At 38.0% G+C, this 21,996-nt stretch overlaps 1 protein-coding gene across 3 annotated transcripts in view; it reads left to right on the forward strand.

The window, feature by feature from the left end:
- EPC1 (enhancer of polycomb homolog 1) overlaps window positions 1-21,996 on the forward strand; it is a 112,978-nt gene that overhangs the window by 89,202 nt on the left and 1,780 nt on the right. For 2 of the 3 annotated variants that reach the window (XM_053572459.1, XM_053572457.1), the window contains exons 7-14: window positions 2,781-2,957; window positions 3,050-3,139; window positions 3,253-3,401; window positions 6,267-6,619; window positions 16,893-17,011; window positions 17,092-17,160; window positions 18,509-18,650; window positions 18,757-19,120. In XM_053572459.1, the coding sequence (XP_053428434.1) occupies window positions 2,781-2,957; window positions 3,050-3,139; window positions 3,253-3,401; window positions 6,267-6,619; window positions 16,893-17,011; window positions 17,092-17,160; window positions 18,509-18,650; window positions 18,757-19,120 (1,463 nt within the window). The remainder of the gene's footprint in view (window positions 1-2,780; window positions 2,958-3,049; window positions 3,140-3,252; window positions 3,402-6,266; window positions 6,620-16,892; window positions 17,012-17,091; window positions 17,161-18,508; window positions 18,651-18,756; window positions 19,121-21,996) is intronic. The other variant, XM_053572458.1, reaches the window with a different exon arrangement.

The following is a 21,996-nucleotide window of genomic DNA, read 5'->3' on the forward strand; positions in this document are numbered from 1 at the left end:
AAGGAGAAATTTATAATTAAAATTTTATTCAAGTTTCTATTTTCACATATATAAAGGATTCCCTTTCTTTTGTTACAAAGATATTTTACTATTTATAGATTATGACATATTAAAATAATTCAAACAAAATATGAAGGTTTAGGGAGAAGGACACAAAGTTGCCAATAAGTTGAGTTTATCTTGTTTTTGTGTGCATATATTTCAGTATGCAAGAGGGAATTATCTCTTCATAATTGGTAACAGAGACAATAGTTTAGAGATGGAAATATTTGAACAAATTAGTTCTTAATCAAATACTTCACAACTTGTGAAGACTAAAATTGGTAAGGAGAAATAAAATAAATGAAGGGGAATAGAAGAAAGCAGTTGATTAGGTTTCCCCTTCTTGGAAAATTTGCATTTTGGAAAAAAGTATACTATGTGTTTTTTGTATGAAATTTTTCATGAAAACTTATGAACTCACCATACTGGTTGCATTTGGGGAGTCAGTGAGTCTACCATCATCAGATAACCCCTGTGTTATTTAATATCATGTTTCTGCCAATTTTTTTCTTGTGAAATGGACCTTGGAAACTGAATGTACAATTTGGCATACCAGTTAGAGTGACGGTTTCCTCAGTCTGGCTATTTTTTTTAAGTCATTTTGAGCAGTGACAGGAACTATTTTATGAGAGAACATTTTCTTGATTAAAAACATAGTATTGGGGAGGGCCAATAAAGAGTTACTCTCTTTGATGATCTATAAAGTTAGGGTTATGCTCCAAAATACTGTTTTCTTTTTCTCAAATAAATGTATGTATTTATCTAAATTTTTTATCTAAATTTTGTTCTGCATTTATAATTTCTTAGCCCTAAATATGTTTTTAAAACATAATAGAATTTTTTCACTTTTAGTATTTTAACTCTGCATTCTCCCTATCTGAACCCTACATGACTTTGTAGACTACTTCAGTGTTTTTCAGCTTTTTTTATTTTAGAGTAAGTCCTAATTGTCCTATTCTGTAATTTGATGTGTGCCAAAAGTATGAGCCCTTACACCTGAAAGTGATTTATTTTAAATTCCATCAGATTAATACAAAATTATCATTGGGGCTGTTATCTTGATAATTGTTATTGTTAAGTAATAGGATCTAGACCTATTGCATAAGATCAAGATTTTGAATTGTAATTCTAAGAAAAGTGGTAGTTAATAAAGCACTATAGCACTGTTCTAGCTGACTATTGACATTAACTCTTTATTAATATTTTGCACTGGGCAGCACCTATGGCTCAGTGAATAGGGCACTGGTGCCATATACTGAGGGTGGCGAGTTCAAACCCTGCCCCAGCCAATCTGCAACAACAACCAAAAATAGCCGGGCATTGTGGCGGGTGCCTGTAGTCCCAGCTACTCCGGAGGCTGAGGCAAGAGAATCACCTGAGCCCAAGAACTGGAGATTGCTGTGAGCTGTCACGCACTCTACCTAGGGCAACTAAGTGAGACTCTATCTCTTAAAAAATAGTAATAATATTTTGCCCTGCCATAGGAAGCTCTTTTTTCAAGTTTGTCCTATCAGTACAACAGAAGAAATTGTAGAGAAATACCTTATAGTTTAACAGTTAACTTTTTCCAAAAAACTATAATGCCATAAACTATATATAACATATTGTAAATATTTAGTTTAAGTAACTGTGATACTTGCTGTGATCATTTTCTTCCCAACAAATGCAATTTTTGCCTCAGATTCCTTACCTGTTATTGCCTCCACGTCAGATTCATCCTTCTCCTAACCTTTGCCATCAACTGCAATGCATTTCTAATGTGTGCTGTGTTCCATCAGCTCAATCTCTCTGGCCTCTGTATCTTATCTTTGTGTTTCCCCTATTTAATAATTTCATATCTTTATCCTCTGAAGCTGTTCAAAATTCACTACTCCAGAAAGCCTCCATTGTTCAGCTAACAAGTGCTTACTGCTCTTTATTTCTGTAACCTCTCAGCATTTATTTTCCACAATGTTTTTTTTATTGTGTTAACTGTGTTAACAGTTATCTGTAGTTTGCTTTGTGTGTATGCAATATCGTTTTCATTATTATTGTCTCTATATTGATTTGTTATTTCTTGAGAGTAAGGATTAGACACATCTCTTTTTAAAATTTTCTTCTAGAGGGCAGTGCCTGTAGCTCAGTGGTTACGGTGCGGGCCGCATACACCCAGGCTGGTGGGTTCAAGCCCAGCCTGGGCCAGCTAAACAACAAAGACAACTGCAACAACAACAGAAAAATAGCCGGGCATTGTGGTGGGCACCTGTAGTCCCAAGCTACTTGGGAGGTCAAGGCAAGAGAATCACATAAGCCCAAGAGTTTGAGATTGCTGTGAGCATTGATGCCACAGCACTCCACCAAGGCAACACAACATAGTGAGACTCTGTTTTAAAAAAAACAAATTTCTCCTAGAATTTTCATGGGAAATTAAGAAAAAGTAATAAGCCAAGTGGTAAATACTAATTGCAATTACACATGTAGGACTTTAGAAACCAGAGAACTGTTTTTACCTTTTACTGGAATGAAAATGAAATAGTTTTGTAGGATTATGTTTTAGATTGCAGGACATATTCATGCTTTTGCAGAGGCCAGTTTTTCTAAGATTTTACTATAGAATATTACCAAATGTAAGTCTTATGTCTTTAATGAGTTATTAATGCCTCCAATACAGCAATAAACTCCTTTTTAAAATATCCCCCAAAACTGCAGCTTCGTTGAACATGGTTTCTGGTGTATAATAATTCATGTCTTTGTTGCAGCAAGATAAAGCCGATCTTATCCGACCGAAACGTAAATATGAAAAGAAACCCAAAGTCTTACCGTCGTCTGCTGCTGCTACTCCCCAACAGACGAGTCCTGCTGCACTGCCAGTCTTTAATGCTAAAGATTTAAATCAGTATGACTTTCCCAGCTCAGACGAAGAACCTCTCTCCCAGGTAGAAATTAAAAAATAGGAGTTTCTCATTGAATACAGGGGAGGAATGTGGCAAGTCATATGTATGACCTACTTTATTTATTTTATTTAAAGGTTTTGTCTGGCTCTTCAGAAGCTGAGGAAGAGAATGATCCTGATGGTCCTTTTGCTTTCCGTAGGAAAGCAGGCTGTCAGTACTATGCTGTAAGTGTTAGATTCCCTTTGTAAATAAAAACCATTTATCTAAAAAAATAAAATAAAATAAAAAACATTTATCTTTCACTGGCAAAATAAAATAATTTGGATTTTTTTTCTAGCCTCACTTAGATCAAACTGGCAACTGGCCTTGGACTAGTCCTGAAGATGGAGGATTAGGGGATGCACGATATAGATACTGCTTAACTACTCTCACCGTACCCCAAAGGTGTATTGGATTTGCACGAAGACGGGTTGGGCGCGGTGGGAGGTAAAATATTTTTGTGTTCCTACCTACTATAGGGATATTTTGGGTAATTGAATCTCAAGTTTGAAGTTAGGTAGTCCTTTTAAACAGCTCATTCCTATTTGCTGTTCTTACCTGATTTGTTGACTAAAACCGTTTTGCCACTTTACTACCTGGTTTTTACATACCATAGCTTCTAATGCATAGCTCTAATGGGCCCTCTAATGGATCTGCCTTTCTACCGTAGGTATACTATCAAGAGGTAGAGAATTCTGAAATAAGGCAACAGATGAAAACAACTGTAATTCATGAGTGCACAACACATTGTCTTAAGTTAAACTACGAAAAGTTGTTTCAGGAATTCTGAGTGATACGTGCCCAGAACTGGATTGCTTAGCTTGTCAATAAAAGGGATCCATGCATGACCTATTGGGCCATCCCAGCCTGTCAGGGTCTAATTGTTGTTCTTTTTTAAACCTGATGGGACTACTTCATATTCTAAATGCTTTTATGTGAGAAGTTGTTTGTATGCGGGGAGGAAAGGAATTGCAGAACACATAAACACAAAGAAAAGATATTAATGTATAAATACGGAAAACAGTAAAATGCAAAACAGAAAATGGTATCAAGGTGCTTTCATGAAGAAGCTCAAGGGTGTAATTTATAATATATTAATAGTTTATACATAGGTTTCTTTCCTTTTAATTCTTAATTGCAGATTTTAATCTCATTTTAAATATTAGTTTAGAATTATTTGGGAAATAAAATTCATTTTATTTCTCTTTTTATTCGATCCTTATGTTGATATCAGTAGTAGTAAAAATTGTCCATATTGGTTATACTTTATTACTACCATTAATCAGCATTAGCATTTTGAGATGGAGTCATTTGTAAGGTTTATATAAATACGTCCTCTAGCCAAGCATGGACTCACCCTGTAACCTCCCCTACTTGGGAGCTGATGCAAGGAAATCACTTGAGACCAGGAATGTGAACTCCTGTATCAAAATTATTTTAAAATTAGCTGAAGTAGTCGAGTGTGGTGGTACTCAGCTGTACTCCAAGCTATTTGGGATGCTGAGGCAGGAGGATCACTTGAGCCTAGGACTTCATGGCTACAGTGAGTTGTGATGGCACCAATGCACTACAGCCTGGGCAACAGAACAAGATCATGTCTTTTTTTTTTTTTTTTGAGATCATGTCTTTTTTTTTAATTGAGAAACAGAGTCTCACTTTGTTGCCCCCGATAGAGTGCCGTGACATCATAGTACACAGCAACCCTAAGTCTTGGACCCAAGCGGATCCTTTTGCTTCAGCCTCCTGAATAGCTAGGACTATAGATGTCTACCACAACATCTGGCTAGTTTAGCTATTTTTAGTAGAGACTGGGTCTTGCTCTTACTCAGGGTGGTCTCAAACTCTTGAGCTCAAGCAACCCACCTGCCTCAGCCTCCCAGAGTGCTAGGATTACAGGCGTGAGCCACCCATACTGGGCCTTTGTATCTGTGAATTTAAAATATGTATGTGTGGGTGGCGCCTGTGGCTCAGTGAGTAGGGCACCAGCCCCATATACCGAGGGTAGTGGGTTCAAACCCAGCCCCGGCCAAACTGCAACCAAAAAATAGCTGGGTGTTGTGATGGGCACCTGTAGTCCAGCTGCTCGGGAGGCTGAGGCAAGAGAATCACGTAAGCCCAAGAGCTAGAGGCTGCTGTGAGTCCTGCGTCATGGCCCTCTACCCAAGGGCAGTACAGTGAGACTCTGTCTCTACAAAAAAAAAAATATATATGTATGTGTGCTACAAGAGGGACTTCACCTAACATATGTAGATTTTGTAATCTAGTTAGTTTTGTACCCTTACATTAACCTGAAATTAAATAAATATATATATATATATATATATATGGCCAGGTGCAGTGGCTCACACCTGTAATCCTAGCACTCTAGGAGGCTGAGGCAGGTGGATTGCTTGAGCTCAGGAGTTCAAGACCAGCCTGAGTAAGAGCAGGACCCCGTCTCTATAAAAGCAGAAAAACTAGCCAGGCTTTGTGGCAGGCACCTGTACTCCCAGCTAATTCGGAGGCTGAGACAAGAGGATCACTTCAGCCCAAAGAGTTTGAGGTTGCTGTGAGCTGTAACGCCTCGGCACTCTACCCAGGGCAATAGAGTCAGACTCTGTCTCAAAAAATAAAAGTGTGTGTATAAACACACAGATGTCCATAAAGTTCATGTGCAATTTTACCCTATTAAACGATTTTAGATAGCACATGAACTTTATGGCCACCCTGTATCTTCTAGAGTAAGATCATAGATATTTTGTCTATACAAAATTTTTTTTTTTTTTGTTTGTTTTTTTTTGTAGAGACAGAGTCTCACTTTATGGCCCTGGGTAGAGTGCCGTGGCCTCACACAGCTCACAGCAACCTCCAACTCCTGGGCTTAAGCGATTCTCTTGCCTCAGCCTCCCGAGTAGCTGGGACTACAGGCGCCCACCACAACGCCCAGCTATTTTTTGGTTGCATTTCAGCCGGGGCCGGGTTTGAACCGGCCACCCTCGGTATATGGGGCCGGCGCCTTACCGACTGAGCCACAGGCGCCGCCCTATACAAAATTTTAATGACATAAAGTATCATATGTCTTTTGCTGCTTTTCCTCTTCTCTTCGCCCCCCCCCACAAAATAATGAACTTTTGTTTAAATATAAAGCAAATATGTTGGCAACATTATATAAAATGTTTATTTTGGTGCTTTGAAATAGAAATGAAACTTTTTTGTTGAAAATAATTCGAAAAAAAGAACCTTTATAAGAAATTGAGATTGTTTTTTCCTTTATACATCATTTTATTTTAAATACCTATCTTAAATATGTATTTCTCACCTTACTTTTAATAGGGTCTTACTGGACAGAGCCTATTCAGACTATGACAGTGTGTTTCGCCATCTGGATTTGGAAATGCTTTCCTCACCACAACATTCTTCAGTCAATCAGTTTGCCAATACCTCAGAAACAAATACCTCGGACAATACTTTCTCTAAAGACCTCAGTCAGATACTAGTCAATATCAAATCATGTAGATGGCGGCATTTTAGGCCTCGGACACCATCCCTACATGACAGTGACAATGATGAACTCTCCTGTAGAAAATTATATAGGAGTATAAATCGAACAGGAACAGCACAACCTGGGACCCAGACATGCAGCACCTCTACACAGAGTAAACGTAGCAGTGGCTCAGCACACTTCGGTATGTTTACTGTTAGGATGTACATTTCTATGGAGATTTTGGGTTCATCTCATGTTGTTTTTGTTTTGTTGAGTATGTAGTCTGCTGCATTTATTACTAGCAGTCCTTTTCTCTCAAAATAAGTTAAAAGGAAAAAAAGACCTTGTTCTATTTATTTGAATCCTGTTGCTACAGGCGTTTATATGTACATGTCTGCATTTAAACATACCCACATACAAAGGTGATTTATTACCATTTGATGTGTGACATTTGATACAGTTTGTGAACCACAAGATTCATTGTATTTTCAAATAATGTGAAAAGAAAATGAACCCTAACTTGTTATCGTTTATGCTTGAATACTTCTCCAGAGTCTTATCTACTCTGCTTAATATAAAGGCCAGCAAGTCAGTACATTTGCCCAATAACCTTATATGCTAAAACAATAATTAGTAATTTATAAGAGAAATCAATTTTTCAGAAAACGATAAAGGGTTATTTTAATATTTTTTAAAACCGTCAAGTATCTATGGTTATAATGTGACACTTGTAAAATAAATGCTATCAATTTAAAGTATTCTATAATTTTAGCTTTCTATTTTAAAGCATTAAGTCTATGTTATTAGAAGCACATAGATTATAGAAATTTGCTGTTAAAATTATGTTACTACAGATTTTTATAAAGCTAAATTTAGATTTTGAAAGGGCTATAAAGATGCTTATTCTATTTCCCTCATCATCTGGTAGGTTGCAGTTTAACCACCCTTTAAATGTGAAAATTCTCTCTTTTCCCTAAAGATCTCCAGAAAGCATTCCATAAACTAATTTAGTTCATGATTTATAAAAGGTACAGTTGGCTTGGAGCCTTGTAGCTTAGCGGGTAGGGCACCAGCCACGTACACCAGACCTGGTGGGTTTGAACACCGCCCAGGCCTGCCAAACAACAGTGACAACAACAAAAAAATAGCCGGGCGTTGTGGCGGGTGCCACAGCTAGTTGGGAGGCTGAGGCAAGAGAATCGCTTAAGCCCAAGAGTTTGAGGTTGCTATGAGCTGTGATGCCATGGCACTCTACCAAGGGTGACATAGTGAGACTCTGTCTCAAAAAAATAAAAAATAAAAAGGTACAGTTGAGGCTTAGCACCCATAGCTCAGTGGTTAGGGCACCAGCCACATATACCAAGGCTAGCAGATTCGAACCCAGCCCAGGCCTACTAAACAACAATGATAACCACAACAAAAGTGGCCAGGTGTTGTGGCAGGTGCCTATAGTCCCAGCTACATGGGAGGCTGAGTCAAGAGAATAGGTTAAGCCCAAGAGTTTGCTATGAGCTAAGATGTCACGGCACTCTATGGAGGGCGACAAAGTGAGACTCTATCTCAAAAAAAAGTACGGTTGACCCTTGAACAATATGAAGATTAAGGGAACCAAGCCCCTCGCACAGGCAAAAATGCAGGTATAACTTTTGACTCCACAAAAAGTTAACTACTACTAAGAAACCTTACTTACCCATATCATAAAGTCAGTTAACATATATTTTATGTATCTATTATATACTATAGTTTTACAATAAAGTAAGCTAGAGAAAAGAAAATATTAAGGAAATTAAAGGAAGAGAAAATATGTTTACTGTTTGTTAAGTGAAAGGGGATCATCATGAGGGTCACACTGAGTTAGGCCTGTAAGGAAGAGGAGAGCTTGTTATTACCATCTCAGAGGTGTGAGGGGCAGAAGAAAATTCATACATGAATAAGGGGACTCAGGCAGTTCAAACCTGTGTTGTTCAAGGGTCATCTGTATTTTTATGAAATGGGAGTCTTTTGACTCATGAGAAAAATAATCATACTTTGGAAATCAACTTAAAGAAAATCACAATTATTCTGCACCCTAACAGGTTATTTACAGTCCCATTTTAGTCTCTATCAAGAAAACCAGTTCTCTGTTTTTATAGTCTTAAAAATCACAATAATGAACTTTTCAGTGTGAAGGAAAACTTATAGTGCTGATGTAGAAATTTTTAACAGTATAAATTTATAGTAGTTTTCCCTAATAATTAAGCTTTTTAAGCTGTATAAAAATTTTTGAGACTTTTCAGAGAAAATAGGCATGTTTCATCAATCCCCATCTTCTCTGTCCCTTAAAACAGAAAAGTTGAATAACTATCCTAAGGATTTTATAATGATCTGTTTTTATGTAGACTGATTGCTGTACTACTTAAGTATGCTATCAGTATCAATTGTAAAACTCACTTGATTTATAGTCACCGAAGAACATTTGAAAGATGAGCATTACCAAAAGTTTAGCTGAAAAAAATTTTTAAATGGCCTTTTATTTTTTTAATCATTTCCTTCCTCCATGTATGTGATAACAACTTTTTAAAAATGAGTTTATCTATTCTTTTCCTGTTGTGTGGTTTTAATTTCTCTTTTAATTTTGCTATATCTTCCTGTATACTTAGAGAGTAGATGCTTACAATTTAATAGGGTAACACTGTTGTTTCATATTTATGAATATTCCAGACACCCAAAGCTTTTCCCTTTATGCTCTGTTAAGTATATCACAGTGCAGTCACATCATATGTACAAATAATTTAAATGAATTCAAGTATGGGCCCAGTTGGGATAGCAGTTCAAATGTTACACAGAATTCTAAGTACAATTCTACTGAAAGAACATATTCTCTGTAATGTGCCTGGAATGGCAGAAGTGAATCTCTTCTTCCCTTTGCAGTGTCTGTGTCACCACTTTATTCGTAGGTTAAGCATCTTACCTCATTCAGTATAATTGTAGTTGTAAAGATAAATTTTTTTTTTAAGATAACATGGGCCCCAAATACAAACCAGACTATTTCATCTGGAGAATCAGAACACTTTTTTTTTTTCCAGAACACTTTCTAAAGGAATTTTCCAAGGCTTAGTTTTGACTATACAGGTCAAGTGTTTTTTATCTGAAGCAGTTGGGACTACAAGTGTTTCAAATTCGGATTTTTCCAGATTTTGGAATATTTCCATATGGATAATGAGATATGGGAATAAGACCCATACTTAAACACAAAATGTATTTATGTTTCATATGTACCTTATGTGCATATCTTAAATGTAATTTTATACAGTATTTTAAAATTATTTTGGTGCATGAAACAAAGTGTTGATTGCATTTTGACAGTTACCCTGGAGATGAGGCCAGGTGTAGAGTTCTTCACTTAGGGCATTGTGTCATTGCTCTAAGCATTAAGGAATTTGTAGCTTCTTAGATTTTGGATTTTCAGATTAGGGATGCTCAACTGGTACTGCCTTTAGAACTTAACCGTTGTGTTAGCTGTGAGTCAGTTAATATACTTCCCTGTTGCTTAAGCCAAATTACGTGGGTTATAATTTAACCATATTTTTATTATTCAGTTATTGTTATTAATATTTATACTTGTGCTATGACATTGTAATTACCTCTGGGGTGATTTTCCCTTTTTTAAGTAATTATCCATAAAGACCTATTTACTATCATTTTTAAATAGGAAGTTCTAAATGATGGTCACAGGGGTACATTCATTTTAATAAAGTGCCTGAGCTTTAACACACACTAACTTTTATAGTCTCTGTTTCAACTGCTGAGTATCTTTTTTTACTTGCTTTCCACTCTTGGCCATTTTGCATAATTGTAATCAAATGGGTACCCTGAGGAGTTAGGTGTTGTTGGGTGCTTGGTCCTCTGGGTACTATGCACTAGAATAACACAATGTTAAGGATCTTGGATTCAGAGTTCTAGGACTACGTTTTAGTACTTCCAGACAAATTGTTTAGTTAATGACAGGTTATTTGGATGGTTTCCAAATACAATTTTCTAATATTTTTTTTAATTCTCAAAAACACCTTTAAAAATGTAGTGTTTCTTCAGTGATTCATTTGCATGAGTTTGAGTTTGGGGGCTATCAAATATCAAAATTAATGTCTTTTTCATAATTACAAAAGGCTCACATGAAGGTTCTTATATAATTCAGAAAGACTAAAAACAGAAAGTGGTTTTGAATTAACAGTTATATGGCTTGGCGCCCATAGCTCAGTAGTTAAGGGCTGGCCACATGTACTGGGGCTGGTGCCTTCAAACCCGGCCTGGGACTATTAAACAACAATGACAACTACGGGAAAAAAAAAAAAAAAATAGCCAGGCGTTGTGGTAGGTGCCTATAGTCCCAGCTACTTGGAAGGCTGAGGCAAGAGAATCATTTAAGCCCAGGAGTTTGAGGTTGTTGTGAGCTGTGACACTACCACACTCTACCAAGGGCAACATAATGAGACTCTGTTTCAAAAAAAAAAAAATAGAGAGAGAGAGAAAAGGCTCGGCACCCATAGCTCAGTGGTTAGGACTCCAGCCACATACATCTGGGCTGGCAGGTTCGACCCTGGCCCAGGCCTGCTAAACAACGACAACTACAACAACAACAAAAATAGCTGGGCGTTGTGGCGGGCACCTGTAGTCCCAGCTATATGGGAGGGGCGCCTGTAACTCTCGGCTATATGGGAGCTTGAGGCAAGAGAATCGTTTAACCCAAGAGTTTGAGGTTGCTGTGAGCTGTGATGCTACTGCACTCTACAGAGGGCGACATAGTGAGACTCTGTCTCAAAAAAAGAAAGGAAATTACAGTTATATATTCAGGATTTGAATTCCTAGTTCCCAATGAAATTTTATCAACATTGTAAGTTATTTTTCTAAACTCTCATAATCTCACTAAAGATTTATCTACTTAAGTGAATAGGAGAGAGATGGCTAAATCATATGTTCTAATTCTTAATATCTATAACAGTGCCATTTAACATAAAATGTTAATCTTACTGTGGAAAAAGAACTCTAAATTTGGGCACAAATTTAGATTTTATAAATATGTAGGTCCTTAATCTTTATTCAAATGTGCTTCAGAATTCAGAATTGTTTTCTTATAGAAAGTAGTTATATCATACAACACCCACAGCAGAGTATCATATAACATCCATAGCAAGGGCAACAAAGTGAGACACTGTCTCCAAAAAAAAAAAAAAAATGGACTCAAAAAGTCTATAGAAAAGTGCAAGAATATTCACACTAAGAAGAATATTTGACTAGAGATACCCTCATGTTCAAATCACTTGAAGCCAGATGAGTGCAGATCTGGTCACACTTTGCCACCAAATGAATTACAACAAATCTGAGTTTTCGAATTAGATTTCTGGATGGCTGATAAGGAGTTTTGAGTCCTATCAACCCAAACTCACTAAGTACGGAATCATACTAGCTGAAGAATCATTTTACTTTAGTTCTTTAAGTTACCCTTTTTCTTGCATTAATGTTCTGCCTATGTACCACTCAAATTTATAATTCAGGGATGTCTTTTCTGTTTAGCAGGCCCAAACTGGATTCAAACCTGCCAGCCTCAGCGCACAGGGCCACACTCTAATCATTGAACTATGGGCACCCAGCCAGGGATAACTTTTAAAATAGATCTTTGGGGTTATTTTTGTCTTGGTTTTGTTTTTCACAAGGTACGCATTTTGATAATCTAGACTTTAACTTTTCTTAGCTTTATTTTTTAAATTGTTTAATTTTTTCCTAAGTACCTGTCACCCTCCCCAGCCCCACTTAGCTGATCTAGCTGTAGGAGTGTGACTTCAGGGCAGCAGTCTGAACTGGAGGCCACTCCAGGTGCTGAGGTACAGCATAGGTTTCCCTGTATAAGAAGTGAACTTGGGCTGGGTGCAGTGGCTCACGCCTGTAATCCTAGCACTCTGGGATGCCAAGGCAGGTAAGAGTTCAAGACCAGCCTGTCCAAGAGTGAGACCCTGTCTCTAAAAATAGCCTTGTGTAATGGCAGGTGCCTGTAGTCCCACCTGCTTGGGAGGCTGAGGCAAGAGGATCGTGTAAGCTCAAGAATTTGAGGTTGCTATGAGCTATGATGCCACAGCACTCTACCAAGGGCAACAAAGTGAGACTCTTGTCTCAAAAAAAAAAAATGGACTCAAAAAGTCTTAAGAGTATTTCATATAAATTCTTGCCCCTAAGAATTGGTTATTTAGAAGCTACCGTAACTAAGGTAGTTTGTAACTTCTGCCTAAACGTTTCTAGTGAGGGCAAATTCAACAACTTTCTAGAGCTAGTTATTTGGGGGGTATTGGTTAGAAAGTTTGTCCAAATATTGAGCCCAGGTGCAGTGCCTCACATCTGTAATCCTAACACTCTGGAAGGCAGAGGCAGGATTGCCTGAGGCCAGGAGTTGGGAGACTAGCTTGAGCAAGAGCGAGACCCAGTCTCTACAAAACTAGAAAAATGAACAGGACGTGGTGGCCACACGCCTGTAATCCCAGCTACATCCCAGCTACTCAGAAGGCGGAAGTAGGAGGATCACCATAGGCTCAGGAGTTTGAAGTTGCTCTGAGCTACAACTTCAGTGTAACTGTGGTGCAGCCAGGGTGACACAGGGAGACCTTGTCTCAGAAAAAGAAAAGGAAAAGGGAGGTGGGGGCAGGTTCATCCAAATTCCGAATCAAAAGCTGCCTCCTTAATGTCAACCTACAGATTGCGGTGTTGCTCATGGATGCGTACTAGATTCACTGTCCAACATCACAGTGTTCTTCACATGTTAAGTCCTGTCATCCTAATCCCGTCCCAGTTACCAGTTCTACATTCTTAGTTTTAAATCATATCCTGCCCATGACTCTTCTCTCCTGTATGCAGAATTGTCGGGTGCTTTATAAGGTTTTGTAAGCACTTGATTCATACACTTGGCACCTAAAATGTTTATTTCTCAGCTCTGTGCCTGTAGCTCAACCAGCTAAGGCACCAGCCACATACACTAAAGCTGGCAGGTTTGAATCCAGCCCAGGACTGCCGAACAACAACAGTGACAACTACAACCAAAAAATAGCCAGGCATTGTGGCAGGTGCCTATAGTCCCAGCTACTTGGGAGGCTGAGGCAAGAGAATCACTTAAGCCCAGGAGTTGAAGGTTGCTGTGAACTGTGATGCCACGGCACTCTACCCAGGGCAACAGCTTGAGGCTCTGTCTCAAAAAAATAAAAAAATAATGTGTATTTCTTATAAAGATTAAATCCAAAAGAGTTTTCGTCGTATTTCTTTTTAAATTTAAAACCTCAATGATTTTTTTTATTCCTTCCTCTACTACATCTGTTTGACCTTAGAAGTTTCTTAGTCTCTAGTATGACATTTAGGAGGAAATCAGCAGCCTCCTTCCTGACTTTACCATTTTTTGATTATGTGGAACTATTCTGATTCTACATCTGATCATCAACAAAAACCATTTTGCCCATCTTTGTGTGAATTACTACCTTGACTACCACAGCATAACTGGAGGTAGACATATAAGCCAAGCACTTTCTGCCTTGTATCTCAGTCTGTTCATAGAGATTTAGGGAGGTGAGATACGGTCATGTGTGTCTTACTGCCCTTTAGCATTTGATAAGACCTTGGAGTTAGGATGGTATCATGACCTGAGGGCTTCTCAGGATAAAGAACATGTAAAATCCAGTCCAGCTTCTATCTCCCCAGATTTACTACCTCACCGTTGCCCAAGCTTTTCTACTTATTCACGCTGCCTTCTTTGGAATTGGAATTTTATTTCTCTCAAGAAATGTAGTATCTTAGCCTCTCATAGCCGAAAAGGACCTTAATGATCACCTAATTTAATCTCTTTCACATTTTAGGTGAAGATACTGAGTCCCCCAAAATTGAGTAACTTGCCCAGGAGTACTCAGCTAAGTATGATAGAGCTGAGGTCTAAATTTTATTTTATTTTTTAATTTATTTTGAGACAGAGCCTCAAGCTGTCGCCCTGGGTAGAGTACCGTGGCATCACAGCTCACAGCAATCTCCAACTCTGGGCTCAAGTGATTCTCCTGCCTCTGCCTCTGCCTCCCAAGTAGCTGGGACTACGGGTGCCCGCCACAATGCCCAGCTATTTTTTGGTTGCAGCTGTTATTGTTGTTTGGTGGTCCCAGGCTGGATTCAAACCTCCAGCTCAGGTGTACGTGACTGGCACCTTAGCTGCTTGAGCCACAGGCGCTGAGCCAAGAGCTGAGGTCTAAAAAAGTCAAGGTCTCTTGACCCCTGGACCTGAGGTTTTTATTACCTTTGCTCCCAGCTTATATGTTCTATGTGTTTCTTCTGTGTTATTTACCAAAAATGTTAAGGAAAAGCTTCATAAGTAGGCTCTAGTAGAGTATAATAAAGTCTAGGAAATCAGCTAACATAGTGATCTAAAATGTTGAGTAGTTGTTAAAAAGTGAAATTTCAAACCCTTAGAGACCCAGGATTAAAATGTTTATTAAACAGAGCAAAAATAATTGGAAGCTTATTCAAATTTCTAATTATTGCTAAATTTTTAATTAAAACACAAGCCATTAGCAAAGTGTTCTACAAAAGAGTACTTTCATTCATGTAAATCGAGTTTCATGTATAGATGGTGAATGCTACTTGGTTTCCTATATATGTGATGCCTTGACCTAAAAATGGATTTTTTTCCTTTAATTTGCTGGGCATTCCCTACTAGGAAAATCAAGGATTAGGCAACATACTCACTTTAGGAAATTAAAATGTAGATTCCAAAGACATATTGACAAAAATATAATAAGTCATGGTTTAAATCAATGTTTATTGTAGATTTGTTTAAACATATTTATGAATATTCTTTCAGGGCAGTAGTGATTTTTGTTGATTTTCTTCACATTTGCTGCAACTCAATTTCAGTTTAATAGAAACGATCATGTTGACAATTACTTTTATATCAATATTTCGGGATCATCCTTTTATTTATCGACGTCCTCTCTGTAAAATATGTGGGTTAAAAACATAGTAGGGAAAGGAGCTCATCAAAGGGCAAATAGCAACTAAACAGATTTGTAACAGACAAAAATAAAAATCAATAGTAGAGTCTTTCCAACATGAAATTGCTTTTTCGCCCTTTTATAGCCCAAGAACTTGGTTTAGCTCAGGTGTAAAAGCCTGTGTAGACACTAATAACTTGATGATGTTTTCTTCAATATTATTTTATAATTTTCTGATTCATGCAAAATATGGTAGAATTTGTACCTACCCATTTTCTAGTTGTACCAGAAGCCATATCCTAGAGGATAGACAACGATTCTTCATGAGTTACAAGTGAAAATCATAAAACTTGATGAAGTGATACTCTAATTAGATTATCAAATTGCAGTTAAACAACGCAAAGCAAATGACAGTATTTTGAAAACGTTAAACTTTAGATTGAGGACATTTGCATGATTTATAGATTCCCTAGTACTCAGGGATGCATGATAACCTTTTTTATTTTAAAATAATTCTCACTCAGACATCTTACAGGCTTCTTAAAGAAGCCTTTGAAAGTAGAGGTATTGTGATTGTATGTGCTTTTTCTTTCTCCTTTTTCTAATTGGCCAAAAAGAGAAAAAAAAAGAAAAAGGTTTCCTTTTTAAAAATTGCACACACTTTTGGGGGGGTAATAAATGAACATTTTTTTGTTTGTTTTTTTTAGAACTGAGCTCTCCATAGACAAACATAAGTAGCATAACACAGTGTCTTTCCTCAGACATCATTCTGTACAGTAAATCAACATAAACAACTCCGTTCTTATTGACTGGATTTTTTCCAGGTGGGTTAATTGGGTGGGGAAAATTAATTAACCTTAACATTGGAGCCTCTTTTCTTCCTGTTAAACTTAAAGGATGGATTTAAAAAAAAAAAAAAAAGGTAATAAACCAACAGTCATAATCTTTCATATAGGGGAAACTTTTATAATGACTAAAATTAGAAATACGTACAACAGTGAGTATATACACAGAACAGTCAGGGAGCTTCTGAATGCATTGGGAAGGTAATATGGATAAAATGGAAACCATATGGTAGTTACCAAATTTCTTCTCAAACTCAGTGCAAAGTTGGATTCCAAATCTGTGGATTTAAAAAAAGCTGATATTACCTTTCTCCCCTGTCTAGCATAAATGTCACAGCTTTACAAAAATAATGGTTATTGATACAAAAATAATGGTATCGAAACTTGGGAAGTGAGCAGTTCTCTTTCCTGTGTTTTAATTCAGGGAGTTTAATTTTCTTTTTCTTTAAATTTGAGCCACTCTTGTTAAATGTGGTCACAGAAATGCTGACATTTTCATTTGGAAGTGATCTTTAGCAGGATCATGAGCCTTTGACACATGCTTTAATTCTCCCCTCTTTTTTAAATGCTAGATTTGTTTAAAGTATTGTAAGTTGTGTGTGATACCTCTGCATTTTTACAAAGTGTTTCTTCGTTTTATGTTCAGCATTTACAGCCGAACAATACCAGCAGCATCAGCAGCAACTGGCGCTAATGCAGAAACAGCAGCTTGCACAAACTCAGCAACAGCAGGCAAATAGCAATTCCTCCACCAACACTCCACAGGTGAGGGATTTGTCTGTCTTATGATTATCCCTCATTGTTTCCCACCAGAGTTCATCTCTAATTACCAACTGTTGTCATAGAACCTTGCATCTAACCAGCAGAAAAGTGGCTTTCGCCTGAATATACAGGGTTTAGAAAGAACATTACAGGTGAGTATGGAAGCTGTTGCCTCTGCTCCCTATTTTCAAAAGTAAAAATAAAAAAACATAGTTAAATGAGATGTAGATACTGTCTTCCAGTCTGACCGGTAGTCTGTTAACATACCTTTTTTCATATATAACCCACCCAGCTCCTTATCTTGGGCACTTCAATAACTACTAAGATTTTTATTTTAAGTATACTAAAATAGCCTCTTTTAAGACTGTCGAAAGAGATCACTTTTAAGTCTAACGCATGAAAAATGTTTTCCGTTTAAAACATTAATGGCTTAAAGGGCTGAGATGTGAGTTTCTCGGCATCTTATAGGAACAGCTGATTTTTTTAAATTTAAGAGGACTCTCAATTTTTAGGTTCGCTTGTGATGTGCTATTTTGTTACTTCCATTTGCTAAAGGAATAGTTACCTAACTATCCCAAAAGTGCCTTTGGTTTAAGTGTATATGTACGTATGTGTATAAGTTAGGTGAAAGTTTACATATTAATTTATTCATTATATGTGTTTGCAAATCACTGAAATGCTTTACTAGCATATTTCTTGTTCAACATTTTGTGTTGGAAGTTTGCTGCTTCCACATTTTAGAAGGCTTATTTTGGTGATTGACTAGCATATATTGCATATCGTCACACGTGAAGATCAAAATGTGTAACCATTGGGCGGCGCCTGTGGCTCAGTCGGTAAGGCACCGGCCCCATATACCAAGGGTGACAGGTTCAAACCCAGCCCCGGCCAAACTGCAACCAAAAAATAGCTGGGCATTGTGGCGGGCGCCTGTAGTCCCAGCTACTCGGGAGGCTGAGGCAAGAGAATCGCTTAAGCCCAGGAGTTGGAGGTTGCTGTGAGCTGTGTGATGCCACGGCACTCTACCGAGGGCCATAAAGTGAAACTCTGTCTCTACAAAAAAAAAAAAATGTGTAACCATTGAATAAGTTATGACTATCAAAAAGATGAAAAGGCTTGGTGCCCACAGCTCAGTGGTTAGGGTGCCGGCCACATACACAAAGGAAGGCGGGTTCAAACCCAGCCAGAGCCTGCTAAACAACAGTGACAGCTGCAACAAAAAAAAAAGCCAGGCATTGTGACGGGCGCCTCTAGTCCCAGCTACTTAGGAGGCTGAGGCAAGAGAATTGCTTAAGCCCAAGAGTTTGAGGTTGCTGTGACGCTATGGCACTTTACCAAAGGCAACATAGTGAGACTCTGTCTAAAAAAAGGAAAAGAAAAGATTTCAGTGCTTTGCCGTTTTCATTTGTATTGAAGCTGATTTTGGTATGCCTGTGTAGCTTTAGTATCAATTTGAGACTAAGTGGCACTGATTGGATTTCTTCCGTATTTTTCTTTTAGGGTTTTGTTTCTAAGACTTTGGATTCTGCTAGTGCTCAATTCGCTGCTTCTGCTTTGGTGACATCAGAACAACTGATGGGATTCAAGATGAAGGATGACGTGGTGCTTGGAATTGGGGTGAATGGCATCCTTCCAGCCTCAGGTAGAGAGAGACATTTAAACTGTTTTGATGATGTTAACAGTGTGTATCTGTAATACAAACAGCAGCGTTGCACATTATTTAGACCTGTCTTTCTTTTTCTCTCTAGGAGTATACAAGGGCTTACACCTCAGTAGTACTACACCAACAGCACTTGTACATACAAGTCCATCAACAGCAGGTTCAACTTTGTTACAGCCTTCAAATATCACACAGACTGCAAGTTCCCACAGTGCACTGAGTCATCAAGTAACTGCTGCCAATTCTGCAACAACTCAGGTTCTGATTGGGAACAACATTCGATTAACTGTACCTTCATCAGTTGCCACTGTAAACTCTATTGCCCCAATAAATGCACGACATATACCTAGGACTTTAAGTGCTGTTCCATCATCTGCCTTAAAGCTGGCTGCCACAGCAAACTGTCAGGTTTCCAAGGTTCCATCTTCATCCTCTGTAGATTCTGTTCCAAGGTGAGTAGTTAATTTTAAGTCTAAGCTGTCTGAAAAATAACTGAAATCCTCTGGCGTTATTTCCTGTTTCATTACATTAAACATTACATCATACGTTTAAAAAGTATAAGTAAGCACTGATTACTTTTTCAAGAACTAAACAAATACCGAACTAGAATTCAGTATTAGTTGAGAATTTGAACTAAATGGTCTAGTGCAGTGGTTCTCAACCTTCCTAATGCCGTGATATATTTTCATTGTTACAAAGGGGTCACGACCCATAGGTTGAGATCCGCTGGTCTAGTGATTATTGCCTGTAGGATTTGGGCCTTCCCTTTCTTTCTGTAACAGTGGTTCATAGCCCTTATTTTTCTTCTACCCTTGGATGGAAGAAAGACTCTTTCTTCTTTTTTTTTTTTTTAAATCAGAATCTAGGATTGTATTTTACATCATGAAAAGTAACTTTTTTTTTTCTTTTTTTTTTTTTGAGACAGAGTCTCACTTTGTCGCCCTCAGTAGAGTGCTGTAGCATCCCAGCTCACAGCAACCTCAAACTCTTGGGCTTAAGTGATTCTCTTGTCTCAGCCTCCCAAGTAGCTGGGACTACAGGCACCTTCCACAACACCTGGCCATTTTTTGGTTGCAGTTGTCATTGTTGTTTGGCAGGCCCAGGCCAGATTCAAACCCACCAGCTCTGGTGTATGTGGCTCATGCCCTTAGCCGCTGAGCTACAGGCACCGAGCCATGAAAAGTAACTTTAAAAGATCAAATTAAGTATGTGTGTCTAAGAGTTAAATGCTAATGGACCAGAATAGGTAATGGTGCAATTATGTGTAACCTAACTCTCTGCCTTCACAACAGATTTTTTTTTTTTTTTTTTTTTCAGGTTAATGTGAGGGTACAACCAACCAGGTCACAATATTTTAATTTGTTAGGTTGAGTCCCTCTTGTAGTTAGTTGTGTCCTGCACCCAAAAGATGTGCTGTGCAGCCCTACATTGTGCCCATTAAGTGGGAGCACCATATAGTGGGAACACTACCTCCCCTCTCTCTCCTCCCCCAGCTTAAATTGAAATGAGTTTTTCTCCTGTGTAGATGTGAATTAGATTGTTTGCTGGCTTCATATATTGAATACATTGGATATTTGCTTTTCCATTCTTGTGGTACTTTACTAAGAAGAATGTGTTTCAGCTCCATCCAGGTTAAGAAAAAAACGACATAAAGTCACCATTTTTTTGTAGTTTTTTGGTGTACACATACCACCATGTTTGTTTTCTGTATGATTATTTCCCATAGTGTCTCATGTAAACAGAATTGATTGGACAATCCCCGTTCTGCCCCCCAATCACTAGTGTATATAAGCTCTTCTTAATAGTGTAAAGACCAAAAGAATTCACACCAAGTCAACTTTTATAATCAAACCATTATTTTCTGTGCTAAGTTGCCTTCTTGGGTTTTAGTAGATGGTTGACAATTTTGCTCAGGCTCTATTATGTTTGAAATATTCATGATAATTAAAATCCTACTGCTTACAAAGTACTATGGAGAAAACACAAAGAGAAAGGTGTTTTCAGGTTAGAAGACAAGCATTAAAAGTCAAAGGAATAGGGCGCCAGCCCCAGATGCCAGAGGTGGCAAGTCAAACCCAGACCCAGCCAAAAACTGCAAAAAAAAAAGTGTGAAAAATTAATGTTAACTATAAATAATAGGTGTAAATTGTTCTGGAGGTATCACAGAACATCATGTGCTTGTCAAATTAATTGAATAGTTGATGGTTGTAATTTCAGTGTAGGGAGACGTCTTTTTATTTGCATTAAGGGGATTCTGGGAATATTCTAACAGTAAGATCAAATTCAATCCAGGGTAGCATTTCCTTAGACAAATGAGAGAAAGAAAAAGAGCATTTTGGGCAGGTGGAAGGTGCTAAGTGAAAGAACAAGGTTAGAAAAGAAGTATTTAGAGGTTAACAGGTAAACTGGTTTTTCGGTAAGTTTAGAAAGGTTAGTAATTGGAATGGGAATGGCAGGAGATGGCCAGATGGAGGACCTTCAATGCTAGACTGATAGACTTCCTCTGCCAGGAGTAGCCCAGAGAAAGAGCTGAGTTTGTAGCAGCAGACTATAGCCACTAGTTTCCAAAGCCAGGATTTCTGTCTGCTTCTGAACTTAAGTCATAGTCATTGTCTGCCAGTGACTGTGGATATGAATCCATTCTTGTTAGTATTCTGGGTCTAGTCATAGCTAATCGTTCAGCTGTAGTTCTGGCATGTGTAATATGATTTTACTGCTGTAGAATTATATAACTGTGGGGCAGCACCCATAGCACTGAGGCTGGCGGGTTCGATCCCAGCCCTGGCCAGCTAAAAGAACAATAACACTACAACAACAACAAAAAAAAAAAACTAGCCAGGCATTGTGGCAGGCACCTGTAGTCCCAGCTACTCGGGAGGCTGAGGCAGAAGAATCGCTTAAGCCCAAGAGTTGGAGGTTGCTGTGAGCTGTGGCACCATGGCACTCTACCCAGGGCAACAGCTTGAATCTCAAAAAAAAAGAAAAAAAAAGAATTATATAACTGTAGAACATTGGCAGCATTTGGAACATCTGTGTCACTTGATTTTTGAAAAAAATGAAGAAACTGAGATCTCAAGAAGTTAACAGACTTCTCCAAGGACACTCAGCAATCATGACGGAATAACTAAACTCTAGTGTTTAACTAATAACTAAAACTCTAGTGTTTAATTACTAGCTCTGTAGCTAAGCTGCTCAACTCCATATATTTAGGACCCTGACTTAAAGTCCTGACGTGAACCTCAGTCATAGTTGTTCCTTTTTAAAAATTCTTTTGAAAGGTTTAATGGGAGAGGAAATTGAAAACTACAGTTACTAAAACGTGGGGATT

This window comes from Nycticebus coucang, chromosome 20 (assembly GCF_027406575.1).
Source record: "Nycticebus coucang isolate mNycCou1 chromosome 20, mNycCou1.pri, whole genome shotgun sequence".
In the NCBI taxonomy this organism is placed as follows: domain Eukaryota; kingdom Metazoa; phylum Chordata; class Mammalia; order Primates; family Lorisidae; genus Nycticebus; species Nycticebus coucang.